Genomic DNA, 15,822 nt, shown 5'->3' on the forward strand with positions numbered 1-15,822 from the left:
TTTGTGTGAGCACAGGAGTATCCAGTACCCAGTGTCCAGTCAATGTGGGTTTTTTTAAGAAGCTGTACCAGGACAAAGCTCATTGGAGAAATGTGAGAAATCACGGTCTGCTCTAAGCACAAGGGAAATATTTTTTATACCTGAGTTGGTCAAATCACTGCTTGGTACCACACTGTGACACCATCACACTGCTGCTGCTGCTGCTCTGAGTGTGACCTGCCCCAGCTCACAGAACAGCACAGAGTGAAGTCAGCACCTCCTCCACTGCAGCTGCAGGCCAGCTGAGAGCTCTGATCCTCACAATTCAGCCAAGCAGAAATGAGAGCACAAATGTCCTCCAGAACAGAGCATACCACTGCTATGTATGAAGGGCTCTGGCTTAAATTCTCTTACTATTAAAGGGAGTAAGTTTACACAACCTCAGTATTAAAGTTTAATATCAAACAATTTGCTCAATGTTACCAATTTTCAATTACAAAACAGGGTCCAAAAAAATTCCATAAAATATGTTTAGGTGGCTGAACAGAGTTAAGCGCGTTCAGACCGCAAGGGTAAATATCCATAACTTTTTGGTATAAATTATCTACAAAAACCGGTATAAACAATATTCCAATCTTAGTATGGGTTCCACCTAGGATTAGAGACATGTTCAGGGTGACATCCAGCAGGTGTTAAAGTTCATTGCCATTGACACATTGCTGCTGCTGCAGCCTGGCCTTGCGCAGCGCCTCCAGCTGCTTCGCCCGCAGCCACCGCTCCCTGGACAGCGTCGTCTGCCCCGCGCTGAGCGACAGGAACCTGGGGAGCACAGAGCCAGTCAGGAACCGCTCCTGCAGCTGCTGCAACCCAGAACAGCTCAGACCCGGCCCAGAACAGCTCAAACACAGCCCAGAATGGCTCAAACACGGCCCAGAACAGCTCAAACACAGCCCAGAACAGCTCAGACCCGGCCCAGAACAGCTCAAACCCGGCCCAGAACAGCTCAGACCCGGCCCAGAACAGCTCAGACCCGGCCCAGAACAGCTCAGACCCGGCCCAGAACAGCTCAGACCCGGCCCAGAACAGCTCAAACACGGCCCAGAACAGCTCAAACACGGCCCAGAACAGCTCAAACACGGCCCAGAACAGCTCAAACACGGCCCAGAACAGCTCAAACACGGCCCAGAACAGCTCAAACACGGCCCAGAACAGCTCAAACACGGCCCAGAACAGCTCCGACCCGGCCCAGCTCGTTCAGACCCAGCCCCAGCCCAGCTCACTCAGACCCAGCCCGAGCCCCAGCTCGCTCAGCCCCGGCCCCAGCTCGCTCAGCCCCGGCCCCAGCTCGCTCAGCCCCGGCCCCAGCTCGCTCAGCCCCGGCCCCAGCTCGCTCAGCCCCGGCCCCAGCCCAGCTCACTCAGACCCAGCCCAGCTCGCTCAGACCCAGCCCCAGCCCAGCTCGCTCAGCCCCAGCCCCAGCCCAGCTCAGCCCCAGCCCAGCTCAGCCCCAGCCCAGCTCAGCCCCAGCCCCAGCCCAGCTCAGCCCCAGCCCAGCTCACTCAGCCCCAGCCCCAGCCCAGCTCGCTCAGACCCAGCCCAGCTCAAACCCAGCCGGCCTTCAGGAGTAAGAAAGCAAGGGATGAAAGCAGGAAGCAAATACTTGGCCTAACTAAGAATCTCCTCTGCCTGGCTGGTCTGACACAACTCAGCAGCAGAGCAAGGGCTGGCTGAAGCTGCAGCTGGCTGGGGAGCCCAGAGGGGTGACAGGAGCACCACACCCACCTGGCCACCAGCAGCATTTTGTGCAGGTCATCGGCCGTGACGCTCTCGGGGTTGTTCTTGCGCATTTCCACAAAGTCTTCTTCCACTGCCTGCAACAACGCAGCATGGAATTATGGAGCAGAACACATCTCCAGGAGGAGATAAGAACACTGTAACAACCTTTAGATTTCAACCTTTCAACTCATTGCTGCTGAGAAAAACCAGGCTACTTCTCATCTTTGTAAAGAACCCATTTTCAAAATGAGTGTTAGAAAGCAGGTTACATGCACTGTTCCTTATCTAATAAATTCAGTATATACTTTACAAACCCTTGAAGGCACAGTCAGGATGTGAAAATGCTTCTATTTAGGTTTTGTAAAACTTAAAGTAGAATCACTGACAAGGCAAGTACAGTAACTGTCTACTCAGGTGGTTTCTATCCAAACACACAGCTGAAAACAAGTGAGGAGGTGTCCCTACCTTGGTCACCTCATCAGATATACTGTAGTCCAGCAGCCTCAACAAACTCAGGTAAATTCGGAATTTGTTCAGCACGGAGGGCAGCACTGCAGTGAGGAGGCTGCTCATGTACTCTTCCATGTTTGGGGGAATTATCTGTGGCTGTAAGTGGACTTGGCAATCTGACTGAAAGAGAAAAATCACATTTCATCTCTTTCCATGTCCCACTATTTTCTATTCCAAGACTAATTTACTCTCAGAAGGAGCAGAAATCAGTATTTCCCAGAACCAAGGTAAGATAATTCTTGAAATACTCTCCAGCTCACGTTTTGAACAGCTCCTGCTCCAAGCAGGAGAGCCAAGGCTGGCATGTCAGAGAGCAAGCTCAGGGTACTGCAGGGGCAGTGCCTCATCTGTGCCATCACCTCAGAACCCCCCGTGCCCGAGGGAGGCTGGAGAACAGCCCATCCCTGCAGCTTTACCCACCCTGGCTCCTTCACCACCTCAGAAAGGAGGAACGGAGCTCCATCCCTGTTTCCTGGCCACGAGGGAGCAGGCAGCAGCTGCTGCCAGTGTCACACCCTCCCTGGTCACAGGACATTTCCTGTCCCCACCTGTCCCTCCCATACCGGCAGCAGCGAGCGGCCCTCGGAAGTGATCAGCACATTAATGTTGCATGGGAATTCCATCCGGTGGTAATTGAAGTCATAATCCACCTTCTGCCAGGTGATCAGGTTCCCCAGGGCTGTCACATTATGGACACCTGCAAGAGCCACAGCAAACTCCCTGAGCACTGAGCACAACAAATGTCAGCCTGAGTGCTGTGTCCCATCAGGGAGCATTAAGGAGCAGCAAGCAGGATTCTGCAATCACCCTGTTCCTCCTTGTGTCTGAGGTGTCTTCCAGACACAGACAATCACTTCTTAATCTGAATCTAAATTAAGAATTCTTAATTCCAGGCCCAAACCCTGTCTGGCTTAGTACATGAGTTCATATCTCATGTCTTCACTGGCCCTACAAAGCCAGGTATCTATTCAGAGAGAAAAACCAAAAAAGAAATCTCTCCTCAAAAGCAGAAAAACATCAGCAATTTAATTTTGCCATTTTCTAAATGGTACTCGCTCACCTTACCTGGAATTAAGTTATTTAAAATATAAAATGTTAAAATTGACAAATTAACTGGTTGACCCTTGGGATGCTCTCTTTGAAATACCAACATGTACCTGACAAACTGAATTTCTCTTCAGCAGTTACTGCATCAAATGACAAAACTACTGTTGTAGTTTTGCCTTTAAATACTTAGTAATAATTTAGAATATTGTAAATAAAGGCAAAGTTAGCAAATAAAGACAAATTTAATATTGGGGTTGACTTCTGGGACATTTTTCCATTTGAAATTTCCAAGCTGTAGCTTCCAAAGCTCCAAACCAACTGCCACATCTGAAGACACTCTAGGATTAAATTTTGTTCCTAATGCTGCTGTAAGAAACTAATAATTTGTACTTCTTTACTCTAAATTCAGTAGAAAACAATATCACATCAGCAAAAAAGAAATAAAATCACCAAGCCTTTTTTATCTGCAACTCTGAATATCTAAAATATTATTTTTTCACTAAATGCTGAGTATTTTTAAACATTACAGACAAACATTTTAGAAAACCTGTAAACCAGCACAGCAAGAATTCTCTATAATGGGAGTTTATCATATTTTAACTAATTTTTTTTTTGAAACAGTCAATGCAGAGCTTGTTAGTCGTTTTACTATTTTCTTTAGCAAAATTTTGTAGCTTTACTAAAGACGAGTAGCAAAAAATACCGAAAACTCAAAATTGAGTAATTTCAATTTGCAACTTTTAAGAGCAGTAATTGAAAAAACCAAAGCAGCTTTCTCCAGACAGCATTTTGATTTTTTGACATTTAGGATGTCCTGAGTTGGAAGGAACCCACAAGGATCACTGGACTCCAGCTGCTGGCCTTGCACAGGACAGCCCCAGGACTCAAAGACACACACGTACTGTGCATTCTGCAGGTACTGAGCTTTTAATGCAACTCAGCTCTTTTAAGGGAGTTATAATTAAATTAATTTCTAAAGCTTTGCTGAAAGCACGCTACACAGTGCTACATCAGCTTGTAAGACAGAATCCCCACTATTTTTAACACAGCAATAGCAATCTTTTTTTCTCCAGCTCTCAGGGATGGTTTCCAGATATACAGTAAAAATACAGAGCATAAGGCATCAGCATATGCTTTGCCCACTTCATGCACTACCACAGGAAACTGAAAGGCCACTCCAGTGAATCAGAGTTATTTTGGTAATGAAGAATTCTCCCAGTTTGTCTTAAGTTGGATGAGAAGGCTGCAGGAAGCTGCTCCAAAGCAGTGCAATAGGATGTGGAAGCCACAAAGAGTTTTGCACTAGACCCCTTATCAGCGGGACACGATTATCACCACTGCCTAAAAACACAGCAGCTTTTAAGCTCCCAAAGGGGCTTGCAGACACCAGAGTGTGTACCTGCAGTGTCCAGCTGTCCCTGCTCCAGCTGGGTCTCGTCGATGACCAGGGAGGTGTGGCTGGCCAGCTGCAGCAGCCCGCTGACCAGGCGGTTGGCAGCGTAGTCCTTGTGGGGGATGAAGCGCGAGTGGTTCATGCTCTCGATGCTCATGCGCAGGTGGTAGGACTGCAAGGAGCAACAAACATCAGCAGCCAGGCAGGGCTGCTCCTGCAGCTGCAGCTGGCCTGGCAGCCTGCACAGCAAAGCACAACTTGGCACTGCAGTGCTTTGTCCCAAATATCCAAATGCTGTGTATTTCAAAATTTCCCAAAGGAAAATATTGCTGTCAGGAATTCCTATCCTAGATTCTGAACATCTAAGATGAGCTCAATAAAAAATGATTTATTGCAGCAATACTGTTGTGTATGACCCCAAATTGAATTATTGTGGCTTTTCTGCAGATCAGTATCCACAAACTTGAGTAAACCCTAATGACACCATTACAGCCATGATATTTTCTGAAAAATCCTTTCCTTAGGATTTTTCCTTCTGAGAAGCTGAGAGACCTCAGGAACAAAATGTAAACAATGGTTATCTGCTGCTGTGGAATGCAACAGGTGCATCTGTGATTGGGCTGGTGTGGTTGTTTCTAATTAATGGCCAATCACAGTCAGCTGGCTTGGACTGTTTTGATCAGTCACAAGCCTTTGTTATTCATTCATTCTTATTCTATTCTTAGCCAGCCTTTTGATGAAATCCTTTCTTCTATTCTTTTAGTATAGTTTTAATGTAATATATATCATAAAAAAACAAATCAAGCCTTCTGAAACATGGAGTCACCATTCTCATCTCCTCCCTCATCCTAAGACCCCTGTGAAGACCATCACACCATAATTTAATAACCCAAATGTCTAAACACATCAATCCAGAAAGACCAAATAAAGCATGCAGCATCTGCCTATCAGCTCAATACCTCTGAGGAGAGGATTTTATTGCATACTCATCCTCGATGATGAGGCACACAGACTTCAACACACAGGCCAGCCCCATCTCTATTGTTACCTGCTCTGTATGTGGGGAGCAGCAGAAAATACATTCTAGGCCAAGTGTTGGAACATTTTAGCCTGCCTTGACCAGGCTGGATCAGTGAGAACACACCCCCCAGCCCTGCCCAGGCACAGCCCCATCTCTTTTGTTATCTGCTCTCTAAATGGGGAGCAGGAGAGCACTCCAGCCTGCCCTGGCCAGGCTGTACCAATGAGAACACACCCCCCAGCCTTACCCCATGTCTATTGCTGCCAGCTCTCTACAGGGAAGCAGGAGAGCACTCCAGCCTGCCCTGGCCAGGCTGTACCAGTGAGAACACACCCCCCAGCCTTACCTCATATCTCTATTGTTACCTGCTCTCTACAGGGGAACAGGAGAGCGTATCAGGCTGTACCAGTGAGAACAGGTCCCCCAGCCCTGCCCCATCTCTATTGCTGCCTGCTCTCTACAGGGGAGCAGGAGAGCACTCCAGCCTGCCCTGGCCAGGCTGTAGCAGTAAGAACACACCCCCCAGCCCTGCCCAGGCCATGCTCACTGCTGGCACCAGCTGCTGGATGAGGCGGTACAGGTGCTCGCTGAAGGCGCTGCTCCGGGGACAGCCGCTCAGGTTGACGGTGAATTTTCCCAGAGGAAGCACATCCCGTCTGCCATAGCTGCAGCAAAAGCAGCACAGGTTAGGCAAACACCTGGCTAACACTGGGTACAGGTGTGAGCAGCTGGAGCATTGTGTGGTCTCTGACAGCCAGCAGGATTTCAGAACATACACACCAACATCAGCTCCTCTGCCTTCCTCCTGCAGGAGGCTGAAGCTGCTCCTCCCAGCACCACACAGCAGCAGTGATTTACAGGGCCTGGCACCTGCAGTGCCTTCCAGACATTCTGTCCTCCCTGTACTCTGCTGTTACTCACTGAGCACACTGCATTCTTTTCCCTTGTGCTGCCCAATCTCAACTTCCCTCCTTATCACTCTTGTTCATCTCCTTTACCTGCCCTCAGCTTTCCTCTCCCTCTTCTCACTGTGTGTCACATCCCTATTCCTGACAACTCTCAACCCTTTTGTGATACCAGCTAAGAGAGAAAATACATTCTATTCTAAGGGACTAAAAAGAATGAAAACAACCTATTTTGACTTTGAAGACTAAAATGACTAACATTAAATTTGGGCCTGACAAAGAATTTCTGAAGTTTCACACTTAAGATTTTAATCAGTCCAAGGATGCTTCTCTTTCACCCATAGTTTAAATCAACTAAAAATAAATTTCTATCACATGCTAAATAGATCACTTGAAGTTACCAATAAACAGGCTTACATTTAATTAAACAAATTCCCACAATGTACCTTGTAGTACCTAAGCAATAATTCCTGCAGCCAGGAAATGCAGGCTTTGGGAAGTCAGTGGCATGTCCTACTCATTAGAAGAAGAGGCAGAAAGATGTTTTCAAACCTCTGTTTAAAGGTGTCTTGGAGATTTTGTCAGCTCTCAAAGCAGCACTGAAAGTATACACTGCCATAAAGCTGCTCTTTTATCAATATTTACTGTTATTTCAAACACTAAAATCTGCCTTTGCGTGTACTGTGACAGGACAACTACCTGCACAAAATACTACTGAAATAAGTATTATTTAGGCTATTTCTGCCATATATTTGCAAACTGGTGAAGAACCCCATAGAAGGAGATTTCTTTTAAATGCTCAATACATAAATTGTCAGCACACATGTAAATACTCACACTGTAGAAATGAGATGCAGTATCAGGTATTCAGCAGCCAAACTGTCTCCCAAGAGGGCATGGGTGAGGAACCCCAGCAACTCTGCTCTCACTGGTGACAGCTCAGACATGAAATTAGAAACAACTGGCAAAAGAGCAGAGGACAAATGTCAGACAATGTTCTTGTTTCTCACCCTCTTCCCTCTAAATAAATTTGACTTTCTGTCACAGTTGGATGAAGAAAAATGTTTATTCCAAAGCAGTCTAGGAAAAAAAACCAAACACTTATTGGTTTTTTCAACTGGCTTTGGACAACCTGAATCACTCAACACTTCCTTGGAAATTATTTTTTAAAAAGATTATTTACTGTGTAATGCATTTGCAGCAGGGTATAAAGTGTAGAGCCAAATTTATAAAATCCATAGCTGCTCTGTTTTATATTAAAGGCTGAAAAAACTTCTTACACATTGCTCAGAACAAGCAATATAAGGCACTCAAAGAAGAAAGTCATAAATACCAGAGGTCTGCATGCAATAATTCAGTGAAAAAAATAACAGTCAAACAAGAAATAGCACAGTAGCTTAAAAGCAGAATTGCCTTATTTTGTGCACAGTATTAGGAGTCTCTATATTAGCAGTATGTTTCTTATTTCCAATATCACACTAAACTGGAAATCTAATTTTCCAGCAATTCACAACTCTGTGTGAAAACAAATCAAATCCTATGGCTGAACAACTTGGTAAAATCCTTGGGCACGTAGAATGCAAAACCCAACTCCACGTAAATCACTTTTATTTCAGCCAAATAAAATGTAAACATCACATAAACAAAAACATCTGCATCCTGGGAAATCTTTCATTTCCCAAGATTTAAATTCAAACCCTGCTGTTGAGACATTTGCCTCTGAGCAAAGCAGAGTTTGTTCAGATGTGCTGGAAAGTGCCCAGACACTCACAGGTTTTGCTCTCCTCTTCGTTAAGGCAGGCAGGCAGCAAGGGGTTAATGTGCTGCAGCTTCTGGGCCAGAATGACGTGGATCCTGGGCACCAGGGAGGCTGGGGGGCTGTGCACCCTCTGCTCCTCCATGGTGTCCATGCACTCCATGGGATCCAGGCTGGAGCTGTCCCTGTGGAGAGGACACAGCACAGCTGGACTCAAACACATCAGGGAATTTCTGTCCCTGTGAGCCACAACAGCTGGAAGCAGGCCAGGGACAGAGGGACAAACAACATCCACTCCCAGCTCCTGCTGACTCGTGCCACACTCAAACCACCTTCTTCAGGATCTTTATAAACACCACAAATACTGAATTACAATTATATCATGGCATATTAACACCAAAGCAGGCTTGACCCAAAATATCTGGATTCTATTATTTTCAGAAAATAATCAAGCCATAAAAACACATTTATTATTTGCAGCATACAGGCTGTGGCTTCAAGTAAAATATCACACACTGTTCTGCCCAGCCTGTACTGAAGTCTAAACAGTAGCTTTTAAAAAATAAGGTCATTTATTACATTTGTGTCTGTAAGCACATGTGGGATTCTGACATCCCACCAGGTTCTGCAGCCTGACAAGATCTTCTAGACAGTCCCATCACATCTCTGTCACTGGCTGAGTAAAAGAGCTGTGAATAAATAAACCCCAATGTACCTCTGCTGGAACCTGGAGGTATTACCTCTTAACTTAAGAGTTCAGACACACAAGCTTTGCTCTCCCTGAAGATGTCTCACAAAATTTCTCCAAGGTTTTCATTTTCATTTTTAGAAAGTAAAATCCCTAAAGTGACTCTGTCAGATGACAGTAAAGCTTAGAACAAATTTCATCTTCTTGTACTGGTTTTAAAAACTGTCAGGCTTTATTACTTCAAAGCCACTTCAGTTCATCCACACACTATCCACTCTTTCCATTAAAAGAGATTTGTTTTGTTTGTATTCAAAATGTTGCTAAATGCCACCATTTTGTCTTCTTGTTACAGAATGACACAGGGAAAAAGCCACAAGCACCTGTGAGAGAGCAACTGAGCTGTCAGTGTGGGATCAGCTGTCACACAGATGATAACAAAAAGCAGCTGAGCAGGCTGAAGGAATTTTTAAGAAGTTGGCACTATAAAGGATTCACATTGCACTCTGGGTGTCCTACTTGCCAGAGATGAACAAACTCACCAACAGAAATGATTCAGAGTGCAATGGTTCAAGACATCAGCAGTATTTGTGTTAGATTTTGGTCAAGAGCTTTATTTTGAAAATTGACTTCTTGCATCCTAAATGATTTGGTCAGGCAAGGAACTGCAGAACAGCAGGTGAAATGGGAAGTTTGTATCAGTGGATTAAGAAGATGAGGTACTTAATGAAAAATTAACCCAGTTTTTACTCATTTTGGTCACTATCACTCTACATGCAGACATGCAAACTTTTTTTTCATATTCTTCAGAAATGTTTACATTTCTCCATGGACTTAGAAATTACTTCAAAAGCACATTTATAATTTTAAAGCTTCCTTGAAAGCTTTGTTCACTATTCACTCATTCACTGAAAGTTCAGCACACATGAAAGAGTACAAACATTTAGCTATAGAGCATTTTCTGCTTTGCAGACTGTACAGCAGCCTAAAAAAAGATGCACTGGGTATCCAAGGATATGGATGTACCAGAGCACATGGGACTTCAGTTTCCAGGATGCTGGATGTAACACTTTCCTCATCAAGCTATTTTAAAGCAACAAAATTCACTTCTCAAGCATAATTATCATGTACTTACACATTTCCCTGTCTGCTCACTGCAATAAAAACTGCATTTCAGGGCAGCCTTACCTCTCTTCACTGCTCACTATGCTCAGCACTGGGTCCACAGACAGAACACCAAACACCTCCAGCACATCATTGACTTTGAAGCTCTCCCAGCTCTCATAGATCTGCCCCAAAGAGAAAAGAAAAAATAAAATGCTGAGGCAGATGGGCCAGATGCAGGCCAGCAGAAAAATTGTCAGATAAATGAAACTCAGGAGACTCAGCTGTGGCCTGAGAACAGTCTGAGTGGAGTTCTCCCCCTGCCCTCAGTGTCAGTAAGCTTACACTGGAAAAGGGATTTATCAGGGGGCTCACAGTTGTTTTATGATTCCATGCTTTTTCTATTGGCATTCTTTGCCACATGAGTGTAAACAACTGCATTCTACTCTGATTCATGAAGATTTGTTGAATAACAGAGAAGTCAATACAGCAACAGCAGAGAAATTTTGTGTAAAGCTTCACAGCAATACAACAAAGCAGTGAATCACGGACTATTTCAAATTCAATACACAAATGTGCAGTTCATTGGATTTTCAGCTTGGTTTTTCACAGCTGTTTTTCAATTAGAGGAAATACCCTAAAAGAAAAACACCAGGGCTAAATACCAGTTGCACCCTCAAGCATCTAATACTGGAATCTTTTTTTAACTAAATGGGATGAGAAGGTGCAAGCTCTAATAAATGCTGCTGAGGGATTCCAGCAATTCAAATGCAGCACTCAAGAAGAGAAACACTGTGTTAGTGAAGGGAAAGAATGTAATTATCTCTGGAAACAAAATTCTGGACTTGAGACACATTTCTGTGCCTACAAACCACTGCAAGGCTGATTCTGAGAGCACAGCCCTGCATCTCTCACCTTTACAAGACATGCTGGTCCCTTCTCTCCTGGCAAGGGAAAATTTAGGTCAAGTGGAGGGGAGCAGTTGGGAGAAATGACATGATGGCCTGCAGAAGCTTCTGTTTCTAATCTCTTTGCCTCCACACATCCATGGATATCACCTCCACTGCCTGAAAAGCAGGATTTGCAGGCTTTTTAAAAAGAAATGCAGAACTGAGCAACACAGAATAAAACTCATTTAACAAGACATCCGAGACAAGAATATTTAATAATGCAATATACCTGACAGAACATACTCGTAGTATGAGAAGTCTCACAAGTGCATATTGTGTGTAATCAAGTGAAGTGTGAGAGAGAGTTCTGGCAAAGATCTATGTGTCTTGGAAATCCAAACATGGCCAGAAATCTGATTTTCAAAATGCAAAGTTTAAACCAGAGGAATGATTTTTTTTCCTATAGTCCATAGGACTGCAAAAATAGTATTTTTCTGATGTTTAAAAAAAAGGTTAGAATATGCATAAAACCCAGTTTACATTAAAAATTTCTGTAGATTGTCAGCAAGTCATACAACACACATATAACACTACAGGCTCTCCCACACTCCTTCAAATCAAACCACTGACAACAAAGCCTCCAAATCCCAAAGGCTGCAACAACAACAATAATTAAACCGATTGCCAATATTTCACTTTTTAGCGATGAATTTTTGCCAAATCCTGGGAAGACAGCAGAACAACCATTGAGCAGCTCTTACCCATGTGCTGCTCCTTCTGTTTGGAGGGATGCAGGTCCATGTCCTCGTCCTCCTCGTAGCTCCTCTTGTGGCGGCTGGGGGTGTAGGAGGTGGAGGGGCTCACCCGGGCCTGGCTGGCACTGATGTAGGCCTGGCCCAAGGGTTAAGGAAGAGCAGGGAAAACTCACCCACACTAAGGTAAATTGTTGTTTTTTTTAAACAAAATCCTCACCTTAACATGCTCAGCTACAGGTGTTTTATAAGAGACTCTCACTGTGTAAGGGTTCTGCTGTAGAAAATGCCAGTGGTTCAAGTGAAGTTTCTTTGCAACTAGAAATTAACAGTAAAAATGTCTACTAAATCAAAACAAATGCTCCTGAACTCATTTGCATCCTCCTCATCCTCCTTTTTGTGCATATTACACGCCATCACCTTTTTTTCTCTTTCTACACCTATCACTTCTCCAGATTCACTTAAAAAAAAGAAATCTTAAATGAACTTATTCCTTAAACCTAATTAATTAGTAGGTGACCACTGATTGTCTAACAAAACACTGGCTCAGTCCAAAAAGATATTTCCTTCACCCATGCAGATTCACCAGGCACTGGAACACAGTAGAAAGTCTGTCTCTCCGAGGTGACTGTTTGTGAGGAGTTCAAATCAATTTCCTGCTGAGGCTGCAATCCCAAGAGAAATTTTGTCAAAAACCTGATTACAGTTTGTTTTCTTTTTTTAAGCTAACCCCACAGATTCTCTCAGCCAGAAGTTACAATTAGCATGCAAGACTACATAACTCAGGAAAAAGTGAATATATAATGTTTTGATTCAAATTGCACTGCACTACCAAAAGTAACTATTTTGCATAGCAGACAGATTCAAGGTCATGGGCACTCCCCCCTCCACTCAACCAAAACAAATATTAAATACAACAGAAACAGCTGGAAGCCTGCAGAAATTAGAATGCCAGTGAGGAGTTATGAATACTCTGCTTTCCAAACCAAAGACTGACTTTGCATTTAGAGCAGTATCTTCAGGAATCCATTGCCAAGTACCAAAGAAACTCTGTCACACATAAAAGTACAATTTTGCATCCAATATTTCTTCTCTAAGTTCATATAGTTTATAGAACTTACCCCACATTCTGCCACATCTCTGTATTTACCAAAATGCAAAACCTGTCAAGAGGGAAAAGGCAATGCAATCATTCTGTTTCTGACAGCATCCTGAACATGAATCACACCAAAATCACTGAAGCCCAAAGCCCCTCACAGACATCCTGCCAAACATTTCATCATTTTCTACTCCTCAACAGAAATGTAACAGGTTATGTTTCACTGATGCCACTTGAGCTGAACACAGTTACTATCAGTGTCCACACTCCACAGGTTTAATTCACAAACTAGAGAAATTCAAGGATCAGAATGAGTAAAATGACAAAACAGTAACTCAGTATTTCACTTACCCGTGCATTTGTGTTTGGGTCAACTGTTTCATAGACTCCCATGTAAAACTCAGGATCAAACATATCTTGAACCATGCAGCGAAATTTCACTAAGCTGTTGGGTTTCAGGTAATGTACAGGAACATCATTCAGTGATGGGACCTGTGAAAAAAGAGATTGTTCTATACTACTGGTATATATTGAGCAGTGCTCTGAAGTGAGCCAAAACCAGCACAAAAATTTAATTTTCTGACCATCCAGTATATCCTCCTTATCAAACCCCTACATTTATCCCAATTTAAGCAGTAACAAAGTGTATCTATCCCAACACCTTCCTGCAATGCCTGTTACAGATAATTGTTACAATTCTTAACAGTTCCCAAATTCTTCCAGTCCCAAACTGGACAATGAAGGAAGTGGTTATAGGTCACTGGAACTGTATGAAAACTGCACAATATTTGAAATCAACTTTTACATTAGAATTATTGCAGCTGCAGGATTAAACAGAATTTATTACTTATCTTATTTCTACTTAACAGCACTTCCACCATGTGCTATGTACCAGCAGTACCAGAGCAATTTGAATGCACAATTTCTTATAACAAAGGGTCCTGGAAAACCTGTATGTTAATTTCCAAGTCCATATTGGGGAATTCTTTTTCACACAGTTTTACATGACAATGGGAAAATAGAAAGAAAAAAAATCAATGCCTAAAGACATGGTATAACTTCAAAGAACTTGCAATATGAATAGGGTTTTCTAAATCTGAATATAAAATATTTGTTGAAAAAGCCCACATCCAACATTACAATGCAACAAAAACTGTAAGTGGCACTATAGGAAGTGGCATTTTAACAGAACTGTAGCCCCTCATTTTTTTGAGCAAGAAAATATGAATTAAATTCCTTCTGATGTTGTAAATTTTACTCAAATTTTGCCATTAATGCTTTGATTTAGGCAACCATTTAATACTAAACACAGAATACTTTCACAGACAGAGAAAGAAAAATTATTTTCACCTGGTTTTAGTGACAGGTAGAACAGATTTGATCTCAAATTTTCTCATCCCCTTATCAGTCCCATTATGTCATTTCTGCTACAGCCTTTTAGAAAAGTATCAGCTTTTGACTCAACTGTGCACACTTTATTTTTAAAACCTAAAGCACAGTTTCCTTGCTAAACTGCACAAACCAGGCCTCACCCAGCACAATAAAGCACAGTTTTAGTAGAAAAGGCATTTTTTCCTTAAACCTGAGGGTCCAGGCAAGTATTTATTCAACCCACACAAGTTTTGCATTGTGATAAAAGCTCCTGAGAGAAAGGGTTTATGACCAGCAGCCTGTGGTGCACAGTGAGGACTCACGCTTCCCCAAAAATGACAATATTTGTCATCTCCTGCCATCTACTGACGGTGCTACAGAGTGGCAGCGATGGCCTGGGGGAAGGAGGGTGCTGAAGGCAGGGGATGGATGGGCTGGGATTTCACAGCCCGGCTTTGCACTCAGGTTAAGGCAGGCGAGGTGCAAATTCCACATCCCAAAGGCTGGGCCTGAAATTCAGCTGCATGCTTATCGTGAAATTGCAGGACTTTATCAAAAGCAAGCCACTGCAATAAAGTGTAAAAAATAACAGAGCTTAAGAAAAAGCATAACTCGAAAAGAAAAAAACACTCTTACCCAGTTAGTAGCATTATTTTCTTTTAATTTCTCCTTGAAGTATTCGGTTACCTTCTTCTCCCAGTCAGAGTTTGGAGCATTTTGGGCTACAAAAAACAACATATCAACGTGCCCGTTATCACCACGTCAGAGCCTTTTACCCAGCATTCTCCCAGCACACCAAACAAACCCAACTTTCACTTCTATCTTAGGGAAGTGAGTGCATCTCGGACTAATTTATTCCCCTTGCAATTCACTGAGTTCCCATTTCAAACCACTCAGGAAGCACAGAGCCATTGCTGGGAGCGAGGGAAACAACACCGCAGCGGGGACGGCAGGAACCGAGGCACCGCAAAATTTAATGTCGGTATTTTTTAGTGAAGATTAAACCCAGATTTAATTTTCAGCGTCTAAAATAACTGTAAATAATATTAAAAAAAGATTAAGCCGCGGCTGATAGCGCTGGTAGCACCAGCACTGCTCGGCAGCGCGGGCAGCCAGCACGCGTTGCTGCCGGAACCCAGAGACACACGAGATACACAAAACACACGCTGTATTCGAGACATATAAGATATAAAACAGATACATAAGACACAACAGACACATAAGACACAGAACCGGCCCCGCCACCACCCCACGAGGGAAAGCGCCGTCCGGTTCCGGGCGCCCGCGGGGCGCTCCCGCCGCCGCCCGGGGACGCGGGCCCCGCCTCACCGAAGATGCCCTGCACGATGCTCAGGGGGCTGTTCAGCCAGTCCCCCACGCACGGCATGGCGGGGTCGCGCCTCGCCGCGGGGCTGCCGGCACCCTGCGGCCGCCGAGTCCCGCTCGCCAGCCCAGCGCGGGGATCACCGCCGCTTCCTCCTCCTCCTCTTTGCCCTCCTCCTCCTCTTCCTGCCGGAATGGCGGCCGGGCCCGC

At 44.1% G+C, this 15,822-nt stretch overlaps 1 protein-coding gene across 2 annotated transcripts; it reads right to left on the reverse strand.

Annotated features, from left to right (window-relative positions):
* Nucleotides 1-419: 419 nt before the first annotated feature.
* On the reverse strand, nt 420-15,811 carry MCMBP (minichromosome maintenance complex binding protein). Of its 2 annotated transcripts, none has more exons than XM_074545314.1 (16): nt 15,618-15,811; nt 14,925-15,010; nt 13,269-13,409; nt 12,940-12,981; nt 12,380-12,483; nt 11,828-11,949; nt 11,092-11,243; nt 10,261-10,361; nt 8,403-8,572; nt 7,469-7,592; nt 6,274-6,391; nt 4,712-4,877; nt 2,829-2,962; nt 2,221-2,385; nt 1,762-1,850; nt 420-798 (listed from the first exon to the last, which is right to left on the reverse strand). In XM_074545314.1, the coding sequence occupies exons 1-16, from the start codon at nt 15,673-15,675 to the stop codon at nt 672-674; spliced, it is 1,899 nt and encodes a 632-aa protein (XP_074401415.1). In that variant the 5' UTR covers nt 15,676-15,811; the 3' UTR covers nt 420-671. The 2 variants fall into 2 exon arrangements, with proteins under 2 accessions (XP_074401415.1, XP_074401414.1); XM_074545313.1 differs by having other exon boundaries at nt 11,828-11,957; nt 12,382-12,483; nt 15,618-15,810.
* Between the last annotated feature and the right edge of the window lie 11 nt (nt 15,812-15,822).

The sequence above is a fragment of the Zonotrichia albicollis genome, chromosome 7 (assembly GCF_047830755.1).
Source record: "Zonotrichia albicollis isolate bZonAlb1 chromosome 7, bZonAlb1.hap1, whole genome shotgun sequence".
Taxonomy (NCBI): Eukaryota; Metazoa; Chordata; class Aves; order Passeriformes; family Passerellidae; genus Zonotrichia; species Zonotrichia albicollis.